The 22,937-nt window shown below is 42.2% G+C and overlaps 1 protein-coding gene across 1 annotated transcript in view; it reads left to right on the top strand.

Annotated features, from left to right (window-relative positions):
- The window catches only part of chd6 (chromodomain helicase DNA binding protein 6), a 165,742-nt gene that overhangs the window by 111,047 nt on the left and 31,758 nt on the right, over positions 1 to 22,937 (top strand). The window contains 13 exon segments of the mRNA XM_078249261.1: positions 619 to 775; positions 2,977 to 3,187; positions 3,962 to 4,157; positions 5,153 to 5,317; positions 5,979 to 6,158; positions 7,791 to 7,901; positions 8,828 to 9,030; positions 9,568 to 9,648; positions 11,439 to 11,557; positions 13,246 to 13,405; positions 14,706 to 14,795; positions 17,431 to 17,534; positions 18,975 to 19,104. Of these exon segments, the coding sequence (XP_078105387.1) occupies positions 619 to 775; positions 2,977 to 3,187; positions 3,962 to 4,157; positions 5,153 to 5,317; positions 5,979 to 6,158; positions 7,791 to 7,901; positions 8,828 to 9,030; positions 9,568 to 9,648; positions 11,439 to 11,557; positions 13,246 to 13,405; positions 14,706 to 14,795; positions 17,431 to 17,534; positions 18,975 to 19,104 (1,907 nt within the window).

The following is a 22,937-nucleotide window of genomic DNA, read 5'->3' as shown; positions in this document are numbered from 1 at the left end:
CTGAATGATTTATGTACAGTAATATCAGGACAAAAGCTTCATTAATGTGGCTACAATAGATAGATTCCTCATAAGATTCCCCCCCCCTTTCTTCTATATCGTTTCCATCGCAATGTCAAAAAAAGAAAAAAATATTGCTCTTAATAAAATGAGAAAGAAATCTTCCGATGTATACTTTTCATTTGTCTGAAGGTTAATTCAAACAAGAGATTACAAAAATAGGCTTCATCATGTGATTATTTAATATACTATTTATTACCAGAAAACATGCTAGATCATGATATGATATATTGGGCTAGAAGATTTTTGCCCAGCTGTAGTTAAAACAGATGCAGCTTAGGTGAATTAGAATCTCTTAAAGTGCTTAGTCGCAAAATACGATTGTGTGATTTTGATTTTTTGATTTTTGTGTGTACAAACATAAATAAATACAATAGATGAATGGTTAGATGGTTTTAGTATTGTCCAATATTCTACTTTGGAAACTAAAATCACACGTCCTGTACAGTAGGATTGACTGAAGTTACTAGACACTAAGTGGGGAAAACGCACAACAGAAGTACTGTATTACCAGCCTGTATACTAAAAACAACTTTTTTCCTCCTGGTGGTCCTGCAGGTGGAGCTGACCAACATTCAAAAGAAATATTACCGAGCCATCTTAGAGAAGAACTTCTCTTTCCTGTCCAAAGGAGCAAACCAGCACAACATGCCCAACCTCATTAACACCATGATGGAGCTCCGCAAGTGCTGCAACCACCCCTACCTTATCACAGGTGACGCACGCACGCAGGCAAAAACTACATGCCATGCTCTGATTTCATGCAGTAGTCCAGCCATTGTCAACTGGCGGCCCACGGGCCACATCCGGCCGCCAAAGCTTTCAGTCCGGCCCACAGAATAATCATGAATTCAGAAAATGTGTAGAGGGAAAAAATGCATTCTGGTATTTAGCATTTCAAGCATGTACAGCAGGTAACATTGCACAGGTAGAGCGCAAACCCAGCCCCCTGTATTTGCATCTCTATTCACATGCCGGGATTCTGTGCAGCGATGCCCGCGCTCCACACACACAGCTGAGCCGAGAGGTGTGCGTACACAACACGCAGTACCTGACTGGGAACGATACAGAGAGGATTACAAACGGCCGCTGGCACAGATTAACTAACAATGGCTCGTTACTGTAAGGCTACAATTAAACCTTTGTCAGTACAAAGTCAATACATCAATACCCACTCACCTGTCTATAGGCATAAACATGTAGAAAGCAGTATTTCAAACTGCTCTGTCTGCTCAGTCCACTCTTGTCCACCGCGCTGTTTTACGCAAACACAGCTCTACTCTGCAAATAGCAAATTTTTTACAAACAAGCTAAAACAAAAGCTGTCGGTTTGTAGTCTGTTTATCTGAGTTTGCCACGAATCTTGAAATTTTGAGGAATTCTTGTTAACTTAGCTGCTGTCTAAACGAAACCATCCTCTCCGCTGGAGCGTTAAATCTATGGATGCCTTATAAGACCAAAACATATGCATGTGGCTACTTAAATATGCACGTGAATGACGCAATCGTTATGTTTGCGTTCTTCATTCTTGATGATGATGACGGTTGTATTATTTTGCAACAGCATCATTTCATTGCAAATGAGGCATACATGACGAATGCATAGCCTGCTTATCTGTCCATTCATCATTAGAGCTTGGGTTTTCCACGTCAACTTTTCGCTTCAGCCTCTTTGACAGTGACATTCTTACCTGACAACAGCCGTTTCTTTCTGCAGGCATTTTCCACCAATCAGGACACTGCATACTACAACTACGTTTCCATAATCACAGACTTCAACCATCAGATCATTTTCTATTTAAAAAGCCAGTTATCATTATGGAGTTTCCATGTTTTTTAGGCATTTTACATGTATTTTTTCACACTAATACATGTAAAAAATATAGCAATAATTCAGTAAGAAAGTGAAAATATCTAACACGAATAGGCGTATTAGGTATTAATACATTTTATTTTCTTTATTTGAAAGTCCGGCCCCCGGAATGTCTGCTTAGAAAGATTCTGGCCCTTGACCCCTGCAGTAGTCTATTGTAAGTTTACAAACTACAAAACGGTGAAAAGCAACCAGGAAAGTCAGGAAATTGAAAGCGAGGACGTTGACACCAGCTACAAAATATTTGACCGGAACCGGTAAAATGAAACCTTACAGGTCACATGACCGGAAACACTGACACATGCATGTATGCGGGCATGTACGCGAGCCAGAGGAGTAACAGAAAGGGACTCCTTGAATGCTGGACTCGCACATAATTTTCACACGGACACAGTCTCTCTCAGTATCGAGTATCGAAAAATACTCTGTAATTCAGTACCAAATTTTAATCCCTAAAGAGTTAATCTCATCAGCGTCAGTAAGACAATAAGCATGCAGCACGCTTCTACCAATATCTAATAAAGCTGCTGATTGGCTGTCTAACGCTACACGTCGTAGAGACGCGCAGGAAAAACTCTACGTTACACAGACAATTCTCAAGGAGTAGGAGCTGAAAAACACATAAAAAGATTTGTGCCGTAATGTGTAAGGTTGTAATATGTTTTTCTTAAATTGGATTTAAAACAATTGGTATAGAAAAAAGTATCATTCAGGAACCAGTATCGAAGTCTTTGAATGATATCCAGCCCTACTTTGATACACACAAACACAATCGTTGACCTGGTTCTTCCCTGGTAGGCGCGCCTCTTTAGTGACAACAGTTATAATGAGCAATTATTAACGCTCTACAGTTACACAGCACTTTGCAACGGTAACATGTGTTCAACCAACAGGAGGTCAAAACAAAGAAAGTAAGACACTGATGACGATGGGAGGGAATGGATAAACAAAGAAAATAGTGTTTAAGCTAAGAGCCAGTCAAAACTAAATCAACAGTCTTCTCCCTCTCTCTCGCCCTCCTGCCTTTCTCTTCCTTTCTTTCAGGAGCGGAGGAGAAGATTCTGGAAAGCTTCAGGAAGTACCACAGTCCGGACGCGCTGGACTTCCAGCTGCAGGCCATGATCCAGGCAGCTGGTAAACTGGTGCTGATCGACAAGCTGCTGCCCAAACTGCTGGCCGGGGGACACAAAGTCCTGGTCTTCTCCCAGATGGTCCGCTGTCTGGACATAATGGAGGACTACCTCATACAGAGACGGTGAGGAGAGAGTGAGAGAGTGAGAGAGAGAGAGAGGCCACATTTAGGAGAAAGGAGAGATATGGAAAGCTGTTTATCACTCTTGACAGGGTCACATATTGTAAAAAGTGAGATTTTAACTACTTTTTTAATTATAAAGTAGTCTAGGTGCTCTATAAATACTGTAAAAGTATCAATATTCTCAATCCACAGAGAAATGCACACAACCCGTATTCAGAATCTGTGCCTTTAAACGGGCCGTCAGTACTTCTGTACGGTTGCGATGTCACAACTATACTATATATAGTTAGAAAGTGCCGCTACAGTGCCGTTACAGTCATTCCCTGGCTGCAATGACAAACGCAGAGAGTGCAGATGCTGAAGACCCGGAAACACTAGCCAATCAAAGCAGACTGGACTTTTTTAGGAGGGGGGCTTAAAGAGACAGGCACTAAAACAGAGCGTTTCTGACAGAGGGTGAATACAGGTAAATTCAGACACAGTATGTGAAAAAGAATGTGTTCTTTGAACATTAAAGCATGTAAACATGTTCTAGTAGAAACCCAAAATACTATGAACCTGAAAATGAGCATAATATGGGACTTTTAATAATTAAAGCGTTTCACCTGGTTGAGCATCGGCCGCCGATTCGGTTCCGGCCTGTGGCCCTTTGCTACGTGTCATTTCCCCTCTCTCTCCCCTTTCTAGTCCTAAGCTGTCCTGTGAAATAAAGGCCTAAAGTGCCCCAAAAATAATTGTAAAAAAAATTAACGCATTTCTGCATGTTTTCTCCAGCTACACGTACGAACGCATTGACGGCCGCGTGCGCGGGAACCTGCGGCAGGCGGCCATCGACAGGTTCTGCAAGCCCGACTCGGACCGCTTTGTTTTCCTGCTGTGCACCAGAGCCGGAGGGCTGGGAATCAACCTGACGGCTGCAGATACCTGCATCATCTTCGACTCCGACTGGAACCCCCAGAACGACTTGCAGGTGGGCGGAGAGCTGGGAGACGTGGCCAAAAAAGGTTTACGTATAGGGGGATTATACTGTAGTTCTACTGAAGAGACCAGAATACCAAGAGGGTTATTTAGAGAGCTATCTAAATCACACTTTCTTTTGACTGTGCGAAGCTGCTGCTCTGTTAGCTGTTTAATATGTAGTGGCATTCATGATTCCTTTTGGGACTGCGATATTTGACAAAATGTGGCTTCAAAGGACGACTCTGCTTTGAATGATTTAAAGTGAGCACGCACACTGTGGGTATGAATCCTTGCCACAGTTTAGATGCAGTTGATGTTCCCATTTCTGAATGGCATTTATCAAAATTGTTCTTATTTAATGGTTGGCACTGCTCTTTGTTGACGCTTGAACATTTCAGGTGAGAGACAAATATGTTTTTTGTCCTCCTTACTAGCCTATTAAATATAAAGTATATTGTAATGTATTGCCCCTGCAGCGTATTTATTCACAATAAGGGTGTAAATATAAGTGTGCAGCCTTATGTTTCTAATGAGTCGCTCTGATTAAACTTCCTGAAAGGTTGATCTAGCATTAATTGTAAAAACTTAACATACTCCTCTTTCTTAAACAGTTTTCTAGGGAAATGGAAGTTTAGTAATTATCCATATGGACAAGGTCAAATAAAGAAGAAAATGTTTTATTTTGAAAAATAAACAGTCAAATGCCAATATCCTTGTCTTACAAAGTAATGTGATCTATAAAGTTGAGTTATTACAAATTCGAGGGCCTAAAATCCACAAGAATGAGCCTTCGATATTAACAGCATTACACAGCATTTTACAGTTTACACTGTTGAAATCGGCTAACACCTACTGTGATTTATGTATTTTTTTCCCACCTGAGGTTATGCACAAACCCCTTAATTCATCTTAGGTCTGACTGCAAGCACAGGAATAATGTATAAGAATAATGCCTCATCCTATTGTTATATTTCATATCTTTTTTTGGGACCCGCTCCATGTCAGGCCCAGGCACGCTGCCACCGGATTGGCCAGAGCAAAGCGGTGAAAGTCTACAGACTGATCACCAGGAACTCGTACGAGAGGGAAATGTTTGACAAGGCCAGTCTGAAGCTGGGATTGGACAAAGCCGTCCTCCAGGACATCAACCGCAAGGGAAGCCTCAACGGGGTGAGAGACTATTCTTACATATTGTAGGATTGTTAGGATGTTGCTCTGTTGTTTCTTTTTTTTTTATGTGATCAATTTTCTAATGGTATTTAGTACATAACAGTATATAAGGCGAGGTTACAAGTTGATGGATCGCCAATAAAGTATATCCACAAATGTACATGCATTGATCAATATAAATAATAATAATAAATTAGACTAAATAAAAAAATAAAAAAAACAGTTTAAAACAAAACAAATGAAAAAAAACAAATTTGAGCAAAGAAAAAAATAAAAATGGATAAATAAAATAAAAGTAATAATTTCTGCCTCACCCTTCCACCATCCCTCGAACGCCTCCCTTTGGAACCCCTAATCCCTGCCCACCCACCCACCCTCCCACCATGGACCTGGGGAACATTAAAAACAATTGTTGTGATGGCTTGTTTCCAGTGTGATATGTTTTCTGTTTTCGCCTGATGCTGGTTGGCAACCCAGTATTCCATATTTGCTATGTCTATGAAGTTGAGAAGCCGTCTTTGTATATTGACCGAATGTGGAGCACTGTGTGTCTTTGTATGTTTTCTCCAGGCATGGTCAGCTGTCACACTTTACAAGCCGTCATGTAGATTGGGAATAAAACAGAGCGTGCATTCTAAACCTGTGTGGCTGCTTGTTGCAGGTGCAGCAGCTTTCTAAGCTGGAAGTGGAGGATTTGTTGAAAAAAGGAGCATACGGAGCACTGATGGACGAAGAAGACGAGGGCTCCAAGTTCTGTGAGGAAGACATCGATCAGATACTCCAGAGACGAACTCAGACCATCACCATCCAGTCTGAAGGGAAAGGGTCCACGTTCGCTAAGGTAGAAATCCTGAAACCCCTAACAACTACAATACATGGATCCAAGGTAACCGTGTAGTGTTATGAGTAGGGGAGGAAATCTCTAGGCACCTCACAATTTTTATTTTATTTAAACTTTATTTATCCAGGTAAACTGATTAAGAACAAATTCTCATTTACAACGTTGACCTGTCACTTTCACACAGTTCCACCTTCATACCTGGAAGCTGCCCGGGTACAACCACAGTCTGATCTGCTGGCCACTGAGCAGCTCCACTGGGGCCGTTCTTTTGGGGGGCGGTTAGGGCGTTGCTCAGGGGCCTCCCTTCTGAGAATATAGTTCCCAGTTTGTATACGGTTAGAAGATGGCTGTGTCTCGTGTGACCTTGTTATTTGTACACGCTGTGACTATACAAATCACAACATGTAAATAGGAAAATGTTGGCATTATTTTGTCACTGATTGGGAGCAGTAGGCTAGTTGGAGCCGGTTACCTCCAGGATCTGTGCTAAGCTAGGCTAGCGGTGGGGGCGTCAGACAGAGTTACGACACGCACGGAGATGAGAAGGGTATGCATTAGAGGTGTGAATCTTCAATGATCTCCCGATTCGATTATGATTATCATGTCTTCGATTCAATATCTCAATGCATCACGATGCGTCAAATACAGATTTTCTGTTCAAGCCATACAGGATATTTAATTCATAGCTTTTCAAGCTTCAAAAACAAAACATTCTGCAGTGCTCTAAATACATTGGATACATTAAACTACAGCACTGATACACAGGGCACTTCCTGAATGTGCAAACATAACCGAATATGTAAACGGAACATTACATTTTAAACAGAAATAATCGATTATGGCCTGGCCGATTATCGATGCAGCATCGTCCACGTTTCGATGCATTGATTATTTGATTAATTTTTACACCTCTAGTATGTATGGACTTATCTAACTCTGGGGGATACGGTGAATAAGCTAAAGGTGGTGTAAGGTGAGTCTATGAATGAGATGGTAGACGTATATCTCATGTTCAGTATGAACTGGTTGTTGTAGTGAATAGAGGATGGATACCCGAAACGGTCGGGTTCGGACAGAGATTTAGAAATGATGTTGGGGTTCGGGTCGTGCTCGGTCACATCAGCGCGATACGGCATTGAACATTTTAAATTTAAAACAGCTTATGTAGGTGTGCGCCTGTGTTAACGTGCGCTTGTTTCCCCGTGTGCGCCGATGCGCTCATCTGTTGACATTTCCGAATGCCTTCCTATAGTTGCTTAATAAAAGCGGGCTTTCCACACAAACAAACGTACATGTGTCATTAGTATGAGGGAAAACAAATGAGAAGGCTCGGGTCGGGCTCGGACAGAAAAATGCGGCCCAATCCGCACTCTAGTAGTGAAGGCTTTATTTGGATGGGTAGTTTTTTTTTTGGCTTTAAATGGTGTTTTATTTTGTCTATATGCTTTTTCAGTCTTTTTGTAGGAAACCTGGAATACTTGAAATAGTTTGGCATGAATATCAGATGTGAAGATACTTAATATTTGTCGAGAGCAATTCAGCTGCAGTCCAAACATTTGGTTGAATGCCATCTGCCAAATACCCAGTTAACATCAACCAGAAGCTGACACTTTTTGTTTTTTCTTTCCTCAGGCCAGTTTCATCTCATCTGGTAACAGAACGGACATTTCTCTGGACGACCCCAACTTCTGGCAGAAATGGGCCAAGATCGCTGAGGTGGAGATCGACTCCAAATCGGAGAAGGTACAGAGAGATGGAGGGAAGACCGGATTTAGGAATAAAAATCAGGAGAGGAAGGAAAGGAACAAAAAGAAGTAAAGGAGTCTCCAAGAAAAGGGACAGCAAAGGAGATGATTGCACTAGAAGAGAAGGAGAGAAAATAAAGACGGTGTGAAGGAAATGAACAAAAGTGGAGAAAGTGACAGAGAAACGAGCAAGGAAAGGTGGACGCAGAAGGGTAAACGGGGAAAAAGAGTGAACTGTAACTGCTGAACAAAGGTAAAGGAAAAAAAGAGGAGTACCCAGGGAATGGATGGGCTGTGAGAGCAACAGAAGGCCTTTTCAAGAAAAGTGGATCTGATCCAAGTTAGTCAACACAAAGATGGAGGAAGGGAGAGGAAGTTAAGCTGAGCTCCCAAACTGGGTAAAGAGTAAACAAGGGCAGGATCGAAATGAGAGTAAAGGAATCATGGTCTTTCTCCTCTCCTCTCCTCGTCTCCTCTCGTTTCTGTCCTCATTTCCTCTCCTTGGCTCCTTTTCTTCTCTCCTCTCCTTGTCTCCTCTCGTCTCTGTCCTCGTTTCTTCTCCTTGGCTCCTTTTCTTCTCTCCTCTCCTTGTCTCTCCTTGACTCCTTTTATCTCCTTGTCTCCCTTCCTTCTATCCTTTCCTTGTCTCCTCTCCTCTCCCTCGTAACAGATGGACTGCCTTAATGAATGAAGCAGATTGCACACCAAGTACTGCTACTAACTTCATTCCGTGTGTGTGTGTGTGTGTGTGTGTGTGTGTGTGTGTGTGTGTGTGTGTGTGTGTGTGTGTGTGTGTGTGTGCGGGCCTACTAATTGACACCCCTGGTGAACAGAAGTTATGTGCATGCTGGTGTTTTTTTGTGCCTCTGTGTTATGAATACACCCTGACACTCCACTACCGTTCTACTTGTGTCTCTCCTCCAGGAGTCCCTGGTGATCGACACGCCTCGGGTGAGGAAACAGACCCGTCACTACAACTCCTTCGAGGACGACGAGCTGATGGAGTTCTCGGAGCTGGAGAGCGACTCGGAGGAGCGGCCGTGCAGGACTCGCCGCCTAGGCGAGCGCAGCCGGCGGTACCTCCGTGCCGAGTGCTTCCGGGTTGAAAAGAACCTGCTTATCTTCGGGTACGACCTGAGACGGTTCAGAAACCATTCATACATGGCTGCACTTTTACACCTCAGACCAACAAGTAGCGGAAAGTAACCTGGAGAGCATTACACCAGCCTAGCATAACAAAATACAACATACAATATAATAACAAAATAACATAATGCAAAAAAAATGACAAACCACATTATAAGTGACTCTTTTTCAGTATGAACACGCACATCCCTCACACCTTGCAGCCAGAGCCTTACATATTGCCTGATGACAGCTTGCTAATTCTCAGTCCAATAAACAGCTTCTTGTGAGCTTGTGTATCTTTTAGTTTACAAGGTTGGTCTGTTACAAGCTCAACAGTGAATGTAAATGAGCCAAAGTACAAGAGAGCAAACTTCAGTGGTTTGAAGTGAAGAAGATAAATTTCTGACGTTTCGGATGAAAAGATATATATTTATTGCTACTATAATTTCTCTCTCTCTCTCTCTCTCTCTCTCTCTCCCCTTTGTTCCCAAATCTACATTGTACCTCCCTCTCCATTCTTTACTGTGTCCTTTTAGATGGGGTCGGTGGAAGGACATCCTGAACCACGGGCGGTTTAAATGGCACCTGGCAGAGAGAGACATGGAGGTGATCTGTAGGTAAGGAAAGCAAGTCTTTCTGTATACGTTTACCCAACAGAGACTTACAGCGAGTGTGTGTGGTCCAATTCAGTGGCTGGTTTAGGTGAGTTTTATGCGCTGCGCAGTGGAGACAGAAGTTCACAAGAAGCTGTAGGATTCTCATCTCTCTCTGACCTGAATGAGTTCTGGCCAGGGTTTTTCTACAAGTTTACAGGAAACAACAGAGTAAACAAAAGCAAGTATCTCCGAGTAGATTTGCATAGACTCAATGCCATCTATTCCAACTAATCAAAAGTTATTTATAGTGAAATGCTTCCTCCTAACACTAAGCTAGAGAAAAGGCTAAGGCTAAATTAAACTAGGAGACAGTCAAAGTTTGTTGGTCACGTACATGAATAGCAGGAACTTAATCAGTGAACAAGAACGAGAATATAATAGAATATATAGAAGGATAAGATGAGACAGAAACTGTAAGGCAATTCATTTTCTGCTAGTAATCTTGTAAACGTGTTAAAAGTCCCACGAGCAACCAGACACCAGGCTGTCTGAGCTGTAATGCCCCGACACTCAGGGTTTCCGCTACGGGTGGAACGGTACATGTATTCGTATTGAACCGAAACGGTATGGGCGTCTCGGTGCGGTACATGAATTTACACGGAGAATACACGGTATAAAAATAAATAAAACATTACTAATGTAATGCGGAACTACTGTTAGATACGCGGGTTCCAGGGACACCTAATCTGTAGCCCCGCCTTAGCTCTGAAGCTAGCCGAGCTCCGCCTACATGCAGTTTTTTGCAGGTTGATGGTCCAGTGAGTGAATCAGAGATAGCAGCACTAAAGGACGAGTATGGCGAGTGGTGGCGACCCACAAGAGTTAGAGGACCCGCCGGCCTCTTTAAGATCGCAAGTTTGGGAAAACTTTGAGACTTTATGGATGAAGCCTGGAGCCTCCCGTGTCATGCCCTCCCTCCTGGTGCAGCCCCGGCCTCGAAAACTTCGGTCTTCGGGTCAGTTACAGTAGTACAGGCGTGAGAGTGGTGGATAAGACGAGGACTGTGTGTCAGCGTTGTTCAGCAGTTGTTGGGTATGTGAGTGGAAATACATCTAACATGCTAACGCATATCCGACGCCATCACCCAGCTGTACCAATCGCTGGAACGAGACAAAAGAAAACTGTCCAACTTCTCCTTGCTACAGTGCTTAACCAGCCTTTAAATACAAATAGGGCTTCAAGTATTTGCTGCATGTGCTCGAACCTCGTTACAACATGCCATCCTGTCCACATATTTGTTGTTGTTGTTATTATTGTTTATATATGTAATTTGCACTTTCATAAATAAGAGATGCTGTATTTCCAGTTTTATAGCTGATTGTCTTACGTTGTTTACAAGTTACAGATGGTGTCTGGAGATGATGGGGTACTCTTTGTTTACTGTTTACATCTTACTTTACACACTAAAGGCTGTTGCAGCTTGCTTAGGGGATAGACTGTATGACACTAGGTGGTACAGCCTGAGACATGCACAATAAAAAAAAAAGTGCCTTCTGCATTTTTGTTATGCTTTTCCCTCCATTGTATTGAACCAAACCGTGATGTCTCAACCGAGGTATGAACCGAACCGTGACTTCTGTGTACCGTTCCACCCCTACACAATGGTCTTAAAAAGTCTTAAATTTGACTTGGCGAAACCTGCAGAAACTCTGGACACTACGCCTGCAAACAGCCATCGTTTTATGAGAGTAGTGTGAAAAAAAAAACATGTATACATAAAAAAAAAAATATATATTTCTTTTGTGATGCAGGGCTCTGCTGGTCTACTGCCTGAGACACTACAAAGGCGATGACAAGATCAAGAGCTTCATCTGGGATCTGATCACACCCACCAAGGAGGGCCAGGACCAGGCGCTGCTCAATCACTCTGGTTAGCATTTCACCCATAACTATGATGTCATACTCCACCCCTTCAGTTAGCATTGAAAGAGTACTCCACACATTTAGCATTGCTCTCCTATAACACATGATGGATAGTTTAAAAGAAAAAAGAAAAGATCCAAATCGATGCAGCAGGACCAGAGATAACAATGTGTACAGTTTATTTTTGCACTAATATTATCGTTGTCATGTCATTGTTATCGTGGTGCTTTTTTTTTTGTTGTTGTTGCGTTTTACGTGTTATACTAGTAAAATGTGTATGGCTTATCCATGCAGTTTTACATTTTTTCTCCTGTACTACTATAAACTGCAAAATTGCCATTATTATGGAACCCACGCAACTTCTAGGCTTTAATAGCATTCACATACTACTATTGGCCAGGCGTCCACACTTACGCAAGGTAACGTAACCCGAGTTGTTCAGGTCCTATCCCCTGACCAATCGGCTATCCTAACCATAACCACTCAAGGTCAATGCCTAACCCCAACCAATCGAGCTGCTTCGTAGGGCGGGACTTGGAGTTACGTGGGATTCATAATAACGCGCAAAATTGCCCTCCGAGGCATACAATATTTTTAATTGAAATGAATCCACATCTGGCCCCTAGGAAGTGTTCAAGCCAGTTTGACTTAGCAGCTAAACAATGGAATTACAACTTCAGTGTCCATCACCTGATGCCTTGGGGCCCAGAAAGACTTTTCCGCCTAAACTTACATGGTGAAACAGATAAATCAGTGGATACATTTTTTTCGAGCGTCACACCCTTCAAGGAATGACTCGTTTCACTATCAGAATTTGATCCATTTGGTATGATAACATTTAGAAAGTCTAGAAGTGTTCCACCAAAACAAGTTCCTTTCCGGAACAGCACAGAGCTTAGCACCGCCCAAGACGATTGTGATTGGTTTAAAGAAATGCCAATAAAGCAGAGCACGTTTTTCCTCCCATCCCAGAATGCTGTGTGGACTAGCCAGATCCTCCTCTGCAGCACTAAAGGCTTTTTTTCTACATTTAAAACATATGCAGTATGTACAACTGCCAAACACCTGGAAATACACTGTATTAAATTAAACTGTATCCATTGACCTTTATTATAATGTTTTAGTAGGATTAAAGGTTGACCCTTTTACTTTAAAGCTCCCACTCTGTCTGTCTCGCACTCTGTTTTGCGTTTAAAAAAATAAATAAAATGCTGGCATGTAGTTCAGTATGTACAAAAGCCATGGTTAGCAAGTAACTAGTTTATATACGTGACGTTCCACTTCCGGGATTGCTCCGGTGCCGCAGGAAATTCCTCCGGATGCATGTATTTTTGCCGATGTCCGTTCCCTTCCTCTTTCTTTGTGTTGTTAATATTAAACTCCGGTGGATTTCTGAGGACTATGGTTAACTGCTCCTCAGATCTCTGCAGGGTAAATTCAGACAGCTAGCTAGACTATCTGTCCAATCGGAGTTTTCTCTCGCACAACTAATTTACAGCGGCTCTGTGCGGAGCTTAGCACCGCCCAAGATGATTGTGATTGGTTTAAAGAAATGCCGATAAACCAGAGCACGTTTCTCTCACATCCCGGAATGCTGTGTGGACTAGCCAGACCCTCCTCCGCTCTGCAGCGTGTGGATGGTCTGGCAAAGCGAGACTAGCAAGTAACTAAGTGGATATGCCCTGATTGTCCCAGGTCTATCAGCTCCGGTTCCTCGCGGTCGGAAGGGGAAGAAGCTGAAGAACCAGCTGAATGTTTCGGAGGTGAAGAACGCTGACTGGCTGGTCCACTGTAACCCTGAGGTGGTGCTGCAGGACGAGAGCTACAAGAAACACCTCAAACAACACTGCAACAAGTCAGTTTGCACACATCTGTACTAACTCTAATGAATGAAGTCTACTATTGTGTAACCCTGATGATGCAACAGCCTGATCTGTTCTAAGTCTTAAAGGTTTTTTAATGTGTACAAACTGAACTAGTTTGGTAAAGTAAGAGCTGCAGAACAGCTACTTGAAAGAATACAGCTTAGTATTATAGGTTAGTTACTCAAAAGTAATGGATTACACATTACATTACAAATGATTTTGATTTATTTAGCACATGTAAAAAAAACATGTTACATATATGACAAAATAAGTAAAAAAAGATAAGATGCAAAGGAAACCCAGAAACCCCTTAAGGGGCTTGACATGTTGGGTTCCCTAAAATAATTCAACGAAATTTAGCATATAGAAAATACTTCAAATCCTTTACTTTACTTACTTACTCACTGCTGAAAGTAAGTAGTTACGTTACTAGTTACATTACTTTTGGATTACTCTGTAACATCACCTGAGATGCACCATAACTTACTTGCCAAATAACAATATAAAGTTAAACCTCACGTATGCCCAGATCAACACAAACCCTTATTACAATGAGGACATTCACAAGATCTCTCTTTTATGCTCTTTAATACCACAGAGCTGACAACAACGTTGTGAACATCACCACAAAAGTTGTCAAAAAAAAGGCTACTGGCGGCTGTCCGCTCTTCAGTATCTGTATTTTGCCCAGTATGTTTCGGAAAGACGGCAATTCCACTGTGGAAACATTGGCAACATTTCCTCCACTATGTATGCTGCCACAAGCCCACTTATCTCTGCTTTGTTTACCTGCTGTTGACAGTCAAGTCCTGGCTGCTTGGCTGGTGTCGGCAACCTGCTCTTTTCATCCGCGTCTCAGGGTCCGGGGTACTTTAAGCAACTAGCTTAGATTGGATGTTGGGTTTTTGGTGGTGGAGAGGTGTTTGTGACCGGAGGACAATTTATACTTTACAATCAAGTTTTTGTCCTTTCGGGCAACTAATTTGAAGTAATGGGCATACCTCCACCCCTAAAAAGACATCTCAAAGCTATAGTGCGTAGTTTCTGTCTTCCCATGAGGAATTCTAAGTAATGACAACAAAACTGTCGGTGCTTCCACATGATACAAGCCTCCCGTGATCCTCCCTTTATGCAGATGAACCAGTAACGCGATCATTTTTATGTTTAGTAACTGTAATGTGGTAAGTTATCAGCAGTAATGCGTTACATTACTGCATTGCAGTAGTTGCATCTGATTACAGTAATGATGCAAAGTCCAATCCCCCCCCCCCCCCCCCTTTCTCTCGACAGGGTGCTACTGAGGGTGCGGATGTTGTACTACCTAAAGGTGGAGGTGTTGGGTGACGCTGCCAATCAAGCCCAGGAGGGGATACCAGCCAGGTATAATTCAACTTTATTGAGCAATATTCACACAGGACTAGTATTACCTCTACAGTAGTTAATAGTAATAACTGCGGAGGATGTCTGTGATCTTAATCCCGTGTAGTTCTCTGCCTTGTGTGTAATTTGTCATGGTCAAAATTGCATCGCAAATTACCTACCATATTTGGTCAAACACGGAGGTCGTGTGATAATAGTACTCCACTGCGAATGTGCATCTCTGTGATTTGGGTTCATATTGGCTGCTTTGGCAATTTTAAATGAAAGTGTTGACATCATATTTGAATTTTTTTTTTTATTTGTTCATTTTGCACAATAAAATCAAGTTTACACAATAAAATAATATAGATTGTGCAGGTGAGAATAAGAAAACCCCTAGGGGCTTATAGAAGGAAGCTCACCTAAGAGAAAGGGAGAGAAGAAATAAATATATACAGGTGCTGGTCATATAATTAGAATATCATGAAAAAGTTGATTTATGTCAGTAATTCCATTCAAAAAGTGAAATTTGTATATTATATTCATTCATCACACACAGACTGATATATTTCAAGTGTTTATTTCTTTTAATTGTGATGACTATAACTGACAACTAATGAAAATCCCAAATTCAGTATCTCCGAAAATTAGAATATTACTTAAGACCAATACAAAAAGGATTTTTAGAAATGTTGGCCAACTGAAAAGTATGAACATGAAAAGTATGAGCATGTACAGCACTCAGTACTTAGTTGGGGCTCCTTTTGCCTGAATTACTGCAGCAATGCGGCGTGGAGTTGATCAGTCTGTGACACTACTCAGGTGTTATGAGAGCCCAGGTTGCTCTGATAGTGACCTTCAGCTCTTCTGCATTGTTGGGTCTGGCGCATCACATCATCCTCTTCACAATACCCCATACATTTTCTATAGGGTTAAGGTCAGGCGAGTTTGCTGGCCAATTAAGAACAGGGATACCATGGTCCTTAAACCAGGTACTGGTAGCTTTGGCACTGTGTGCAGGTGCCAAGTCCTGTTGGAAAATGAAATCTGCATTTCCATAAAGTTGGTCAGCAGCAGGAAGCATGAAGTGCTCTAAAACTTCCTGGTAGACGGCTGCGTTGACCCTGGACCTCAGAAAACACAGTGGACCAACACCAGCAGATGACATGGCACCCCAAACCATCACTGACTGTGGAAACTTTACACTGGACTTCAAGCAATGTGGATTCTGTGCCTCTCCTCTCTTCCTCCAGACTCTGGGACCTTGATTTCCAAAGGAAATGCAAAATGTACTTTCAGAGAATATAACTTTGGACCACTCAGCAGCGGTCTAGTCCTTTTTGTCTTTAGCCCAGGCGAGACGCTTCTGATGCTGTGTCTTGTTCAGGAGTGGCTTGACACAAGGAATGGGACAGCTGAAACCCATGTCTTGCATACATCTGTGCGTGGTGGTTCTTGAAGCACTGACTCCAGCTGCAGTCCACTCTTTGTGAATCTCCCCCACATTTTGGTTTCACAATCCTCTCCAGGGTGCGGTTATCCCTATTGCTTGTACACTTTTTTCTACCACATCTTTTCCTTCCCTTCGCCTCTCTATTAATGTGCTTGGACACAGAGCTCTGTGAACAGCCAGCCTCTTTAGCAATGACCTTTTGTGTCTTGCCCTCCTTGGGCAAGGTGTCAATGGTCGTCTTTTGGACAGCTGTCAAGGCAGCAGTCTTCCCCATGATTGTGTAGCCTCCAGAACTAGACTGAGGGACCATTTAAAGGCCTTTGCAGGTGTTTTGAGTTAATTATCTGATTAGAGTGTGGCACCAGGTGTCTTCAATATTGAACCTTGTCACAATATTCTAATTTTCTGAGACACTGAATTTGGGGTTTTCATTAGTTGTCAGTTCTAATCATCAAAAGTAAAAGAAATAAACACTTGAAATATATCAGTCTGTGTGGAATGAATGTATTCATTATACAAGTTTCACTTTTTGAATGGAATTACTGAAATAAAATCAACTTTTTCATGATATTCTAATTATATGACCAGCACCTGTATAATGAGCAATTACAATTAGAGAGTCCTAAAATCTACAAATTGAACCCAAGTAAACACTGAATAAAAACATAAGGTTGGCTACATAAAACAACAAAGGCATGACATAAATTACAAGAATATAGATAAATCTGTGGGATAGTATCAGTACATTCTAGTCAAATACAGACTTATCCTGCGGCGAATGCGCCGCACGAAACGTAGACGTGACGGGGTCATTTCTAAATCACATGAGGTCTCCTGGTAATACTAGTGCCATGCTAATAGGGCTTTAGACCGTTTGATCAGACGGTTGGTCGATCTGTTGATAAACTGTCCTGACACTTGATGCAAAATCTGGCAGGAGACTGACGTGGAGATTTATTGATCCCTTGAATGCTTTTGTCCTCCTGCTTCTTCGTTTTTAGCAGTGAACTGAAAACGCAGGGATGACACCCACAGTGCTCAGACACAACATGGCGTTTGACAGATTTCTGATTGAGCGACTGAGTGTTTGCTTGCTTGCTTACTTGCTTGTGTTTTCAGTAAGCCAGAGTGTCCTGACTCCACACTTGACAGCGCTGGCTGACGGATTGATTGTTTGCATGCGTGTTTTGTTTTTGTTGACAGTAAACTTGAGGTGTCACTACCCGACATCGACTACATAGAGATTCCAGCTACGTGGTGGGATGCAGAAGCTGACAAATCTCTCCTCATAGGAGTCCACAAACACGGTGAGGACTGGTTTCAACTTCCACTTAGATCATGTTTTGACATCTGTTTGCTGGGGCTGGATCCCAATATTCGACTATTCGGATATTCGTTCGTAGGCCTGTAACAATTATTACATAATCGCCGTTTCTTTGTTTAACAGCTATTAATTGCTAACGTTACTCCTAAGGGGTATAACTGTTGATGGTAATAGTCAATTTAATTTTCATTTAAGAAAGAAATACAATGTTTTAATGATAACAAAGAGGCGTGTTACTACCTTATCTGGGTCACATGACAGTGATATTACCAAAATATCTATCCTGGGATTCTGTTCTGGAAAAAGTAACACTAAATTTGACTGAAAGAGACAACTATATTTGTTAATGGCAATTATTTCTGAGACAATTAGTTGTACAGCAACATTTTGAATTGTTACAGCTCCATTCATTTGTTGGGTAGGTATTTGATCGTCAATCTTGGGATTCGAAAATTTGTTTTTTGTTTAGTTTTTTCCTTCAGTACTGCAATAAAGTTGAGACAGATTCAACTTTTGTAACCGTGGATCAGACTTGTCGGTGTGTTTAGAGGCGGTACAGGACACAGGAAACACCACTGCCTCTATCGCTGCCATAAGACAGTTTGGAAACCCCAAACGCAAGCACTGGACTGCCCAGGAGTTTGTGTAACAGCTGACTGTTTGACAAACGACTAAACAAAGTCACTCCGTCTCTTTTATTACTGTCTTCCTCTGTGAAATGAAGCTGCCCTCAAGTGCGGTCGGAAATGTCGAGATCTACAGTATAAACGAACTGATGGAAAACAATAATTGTGAAATATAAAATAGCACAACACACAATGTTGTGCTACATTGGGTTCGTAAGGAACATGACAGGACGTCACACAAATAAGCCATTTGAGTGACCCTCCCACCGCCACACAACCCTGCAGTAATATTCGCTGTTGATTAGTACCGAAGCTTCCAAGCACAAAAACTGGTATTCGGGACAGCAGCCTTACTATTTATATACGTTTATAAATTTTTTTTTTTATAAATGTTAATATTAATTACATTTATTAATGTGGCATCTGCTGTTCATGTGTGTGTGGTGCGTCATCACTGCTTCTGGAATTGGTTGCGTCTTGAAAAAGGTCAGCAGCCACGAGGTCAAAGTTGAAATAATTTTAACCTTGAGCGCAGCGCTCGGCGGCAATTCCGAGCATTGCGCAACGCCAAGGGTAGCGCAGCGCCTAGTTGGGCAGCACCGCTCTCCCCATAGGAAGTCAATGGGACGGCCACAGCTTTTGTATAGAGTTCTTTAAGAGGACAGACCACGTGTGTTCTTCTCAGGGAAACAGTCCTTCAGAGCTGCCCCTGGATTCACTGTGTGTGTGTGTGTGTGTGTGTGTGTGTGTGTGTGTTTTGTTCTGTGTGTTAATGGGCTGTGTGTTTCCTTGGACAGGCTACGAGCGGTACAACGCCATGCGTGCAGATCCAGACCTGTGTTTCCTGGAGAGAGTGGGGATGCCAGATGTCACCGCGCTGTCTGCTGAGCAGGGAGGAGGGGAGGGGGCCTCCGACATGGCCGACAGGTATAATACTCAACATGTTCACACGCACACACCCACATGCACTCGGGTTTATAAACCTAAAGGTGGACAAACCTGCACACACAGGACTGTTTACTGACACGTGTTAAAAGACTATGTACACAGACATGCCAATCTCACATGAATGGGTTCCCCCTTTTTCAAATACATTTTCTTCCCTTTTAATGTTTTCTCCATAACGAAAAATGTGAATAAGAGTAAGAACAGCAAAAGTGTTTGACTTCAGCCCCTCTATCTATTGTAGATTTTTGAGGATGATAATAAAAGTGATATTTCAGAAAAAAACAACCATGTATAGTATATCAGATGATATTCTTTTTTTACACAAATAATTATAAAAATGTTTGTCAATGCATCAGAGTTGTAGTAAGGCAGTATGTTTTACAGTGGAAAAATATAGTTGACTATCAAAGATAATGGTAAAAGTAAATAAAACATGACCGTAAAATGTGAACATTTTAAATAACTGCTTTAATTTAAAACCATTTTTTACATACCTTTCAGTAACAGTTTGTTTTTACCAATGCTGCCACTTCTCTGCCCACACACCTGCTTGACATACTGAGCGCGAGGAACAAATAGAAATGCATGCAAAAGGGCGACATAGTGCTAGTTATGTCGATAACAACTAGATTGTGCTTTAATGATAGCTATGAATGGGGAAAGAGATACATTTATATAGATGACAGACTGACACACAGGTACACGCAGGTGTTTTTTTCCCGTAAAGTATTTGATTTTTGCTACCACAGCTACCACTGAACTCTAAAAGGCATATGCAAAGGCAAATTTTCCATCCTCACAAGTCATTTTTTCTGCTCGTTTCACTGTACTTGCAAGAAGTCTTGCGGGAAGAAACCTACAGTATACTGACAAAAGCCAGAGAGGGGTAATTGGCAGAGAGCGTGAGCCAACGAAAAAGAGCAAAGCGTCGGCATAGTGTGGGAAATGTATTTTCCGGGTGCTGCTGCTCCAGCTGACAGCAGAGCTACGACGATGAGACACACGCCAAGCTTTGATCATCTTCCTGAAGGAAAGGGAAGTTGTCGTTGGCTTTATTACCTGTTCAACTTGAAGCGGTTCCCAGCTGAGCACGGCGACAGCGAGGCAGGAAAATCTTATAGTACCCAAATATGAACGCTGCAGGCTTCCAACACAGGTTTGAAACAGGACAAGGCAAGGCAGCTTTATTTGTATAGCACATTTCAGCAACAGGACAATTCAAAGTGCTTTACATGAAAACGAATTAAAGAGAAAAACATAGAGAATAAAAGTTACAGTGCAGTAAAAGAAATTAAACATTAAAGAGCAGTTAAAACCGTTAAAAATATAAAAGCAGATCAAATAGGAATTTCTGTTTATATGCTTATATAGATTGTTATACAGTGTCAGCAATGCAGCTTCAGTATAAGAAATGAACAGTTATTTAAAGAAAGGCAACATCAAAAAGATAGGTCTTCAGCCTTGATTTAAAAGAACTGAGAGTTGCAGCAGACCTGCAGTTTTCTGGGAGTTTGTTCCAGATATGTGGAGCATAAAAACTAAACGCTGCTTAGTTCTGACTCTGGGGACAACAAGCTGACCTGTCCCAGACGACCTGAGAGGTCTGGGTGGTTCATAGTGTAGTAGCAGATCAGAAATGTATTTTGGCCCTAAACCGTTTAGTGATTTATAAACCAGCAAAAGTATTTTGAAATCAATTCTTTGAGGCACTGGAAGCCAGTGTAGAGACTTCAGAACTGGAGTGATGTGATCCACTCTCTTGGTCTTAATGAGGACTCGAGCAGAAAAGGGAAAATAAATAAATAGGCAGACGGATGAATTTGTGCACACAGAGGACGCGGTGCAATAAATGTGGCTGCTCAAAACCTGCATAAAATGTTCACAAGAAGTGTTTTGTGTGTGTGTGTGTGTGTGTGTGTGTGTGTGTGTGTTACAGTGTGTTCAGGGGACAGGCAGCTAGCAGATAGTGAGGAGATGTTTGCTGTATGTGACAAAAAATGTTGTAGCCTAAAAAACGCGCGACATCGCTTAGAGCACCTTTAACTGAGACTGAAATGTCTTGAATTGGGCTTCCTGTATACCTCACAAACACGTTGATGTAGCATTATTTTCTTTCTGGTTATTGTTTGAACTCCTCCTCCTTCTCCTGTTCGGTTAATATTGTGTTCTGTTATTGAGGCAGAATAACACAGAGGCTGCTTGTGTTTGTTTTGTTTTGGCCCTTTCATTCATACATTGCCATCAGCCAAATGTAGATGTGCTGTCAAATTGAGCTGCTCCGTTATTGGCTTGAAAACTTTTCCTCTTCACATTTTTTTGGTGCCTCAGAAAATTCTTCCTCCCGGCAGTTGCACCGTGCGCTCTCTTGTCTCATATTGAATCCATTTTCTTTACCTCTGATCACATTTTGACGGGTCGTGTTTTGACAGGCCTCGTTTGTTGCATCTCTGCATCATAACAGCTTTTTCTTGTTCTACAGTCATGACTTGTTTTCTGTTCTATTTTATCTTTAGTCAGACATCAAGAAAACTCAGTTTGTCTTCCCTCATTCAGTCACTCACTATTCCCTATATAGTGTTTATTAAATAGTAGTCTATATGTACATGACGTTCCACTTCCAGGATTGCTCTGGTACCGCTGGAAATTCCGCCGGATGCATGTATTTTCGCCGATGTCCGTTACCTTCCTCTTTCTTTGTGTTGTAATTCTAAACTCTGGTGGATTGATGAGGACTATGGTTAACGATAGTTACGTATTGTAACTCCAGACTCTATGAGTATAGGCATAGCCCTCTAAGAGCTGTTGCTATTGGGTTTATCCCTTCACGCATGCGCAGTCGTGAAGATTTCTTTCGCGCCTTTGTGCCCTGCACCGGGCCTCTCTTACTTCCGCAGTTACTGTATATCACAGTTGCGTGACCAGAGATCTGCTCCCAACATCAGCATTTTTCTTCAGCCAACGTTGGTGAAGCAGGTGGCCTGAATCTTTGAGGGCTATGCCTATACTCATAGAATCTGGAGTTACAATACGTAACTCTGGTTCTATTTCGTATAGGCTTCGCCCTCTAAGAGCTGTTGCTATTGGGTCAAGAGCGAAACTGATGTAGTCAATGCCACCTGCGACACAAGGTTCACAAGCAGAACATAGACTAATTAATAACATGGTTAATAACTGTAAAGCACCAGCATTCCTCACAGCCACGGAGGAGAAGAACCGCAGGTGCGGAGCTACCCTTCTGGAACGGAGACAGCCGAGTGGCGGGGCTCCGTGATCCTCTGCTGTTTTGAGCTCCAGTCCTACCAACGGGGAGGAGGGAGAACCGGCAAGAGAACCGCCTTCGGGGGGATTGAGTCAGCGGACGCGTGCCCGCCAAAGAGATCCCTTCCCGGGATGTCTGGGTGTCGCCGCTGGTGGTATCTTACCTTACCCGACTGTCCGGCCGGTTGCCGTTGGAATGCTGTGTGGAGTTTCCAGACCCTCCTCCGCTCCACAGCGTGTGGATGGTCTGGTATAGCGAGACTAATTAAATAGTGAACTATATAGGGAACGACCAAACCAGATTTCAGCCACAAAACACATCGTTGCGTGACTTATTTGTGTGACGGAGGCGGGCGCGCCCAGCATCATGTAAACAAACTGAAACAAAAATACTTTGAATACGTCCCTGAAACAAACCGAGCACCCAGGAGGAAAGTAAAAGGTTGTGTGTGTGTGTGTATATATATATATATATATATATGTGTGTATATATATGTATGTTACATTTCCACTGTTTAGAAACAAAAGCCTGCTCCATTTTTCCATTTCAGTTT

This window comes from Sander vitreus, chromosome 4 (genome assembly GCF_031162955.1).
Source record: "Sander vitreus isolate 19-12246 chromosome 4, sanVit1, whole genome shotgun sequence".
Classification (NCBI taxonomy): domain Eukaryota; kingdom Metazoa; phylum Chordata; class Actinopteri; order Perciformes; family Percidae; genus Sander; species Sander vitreus.
The sequence above is the reverse complement of the archived record's forward strand: the minus strand, read 5'-3'. Positions and strand labels throughout refer to the sequence as shown.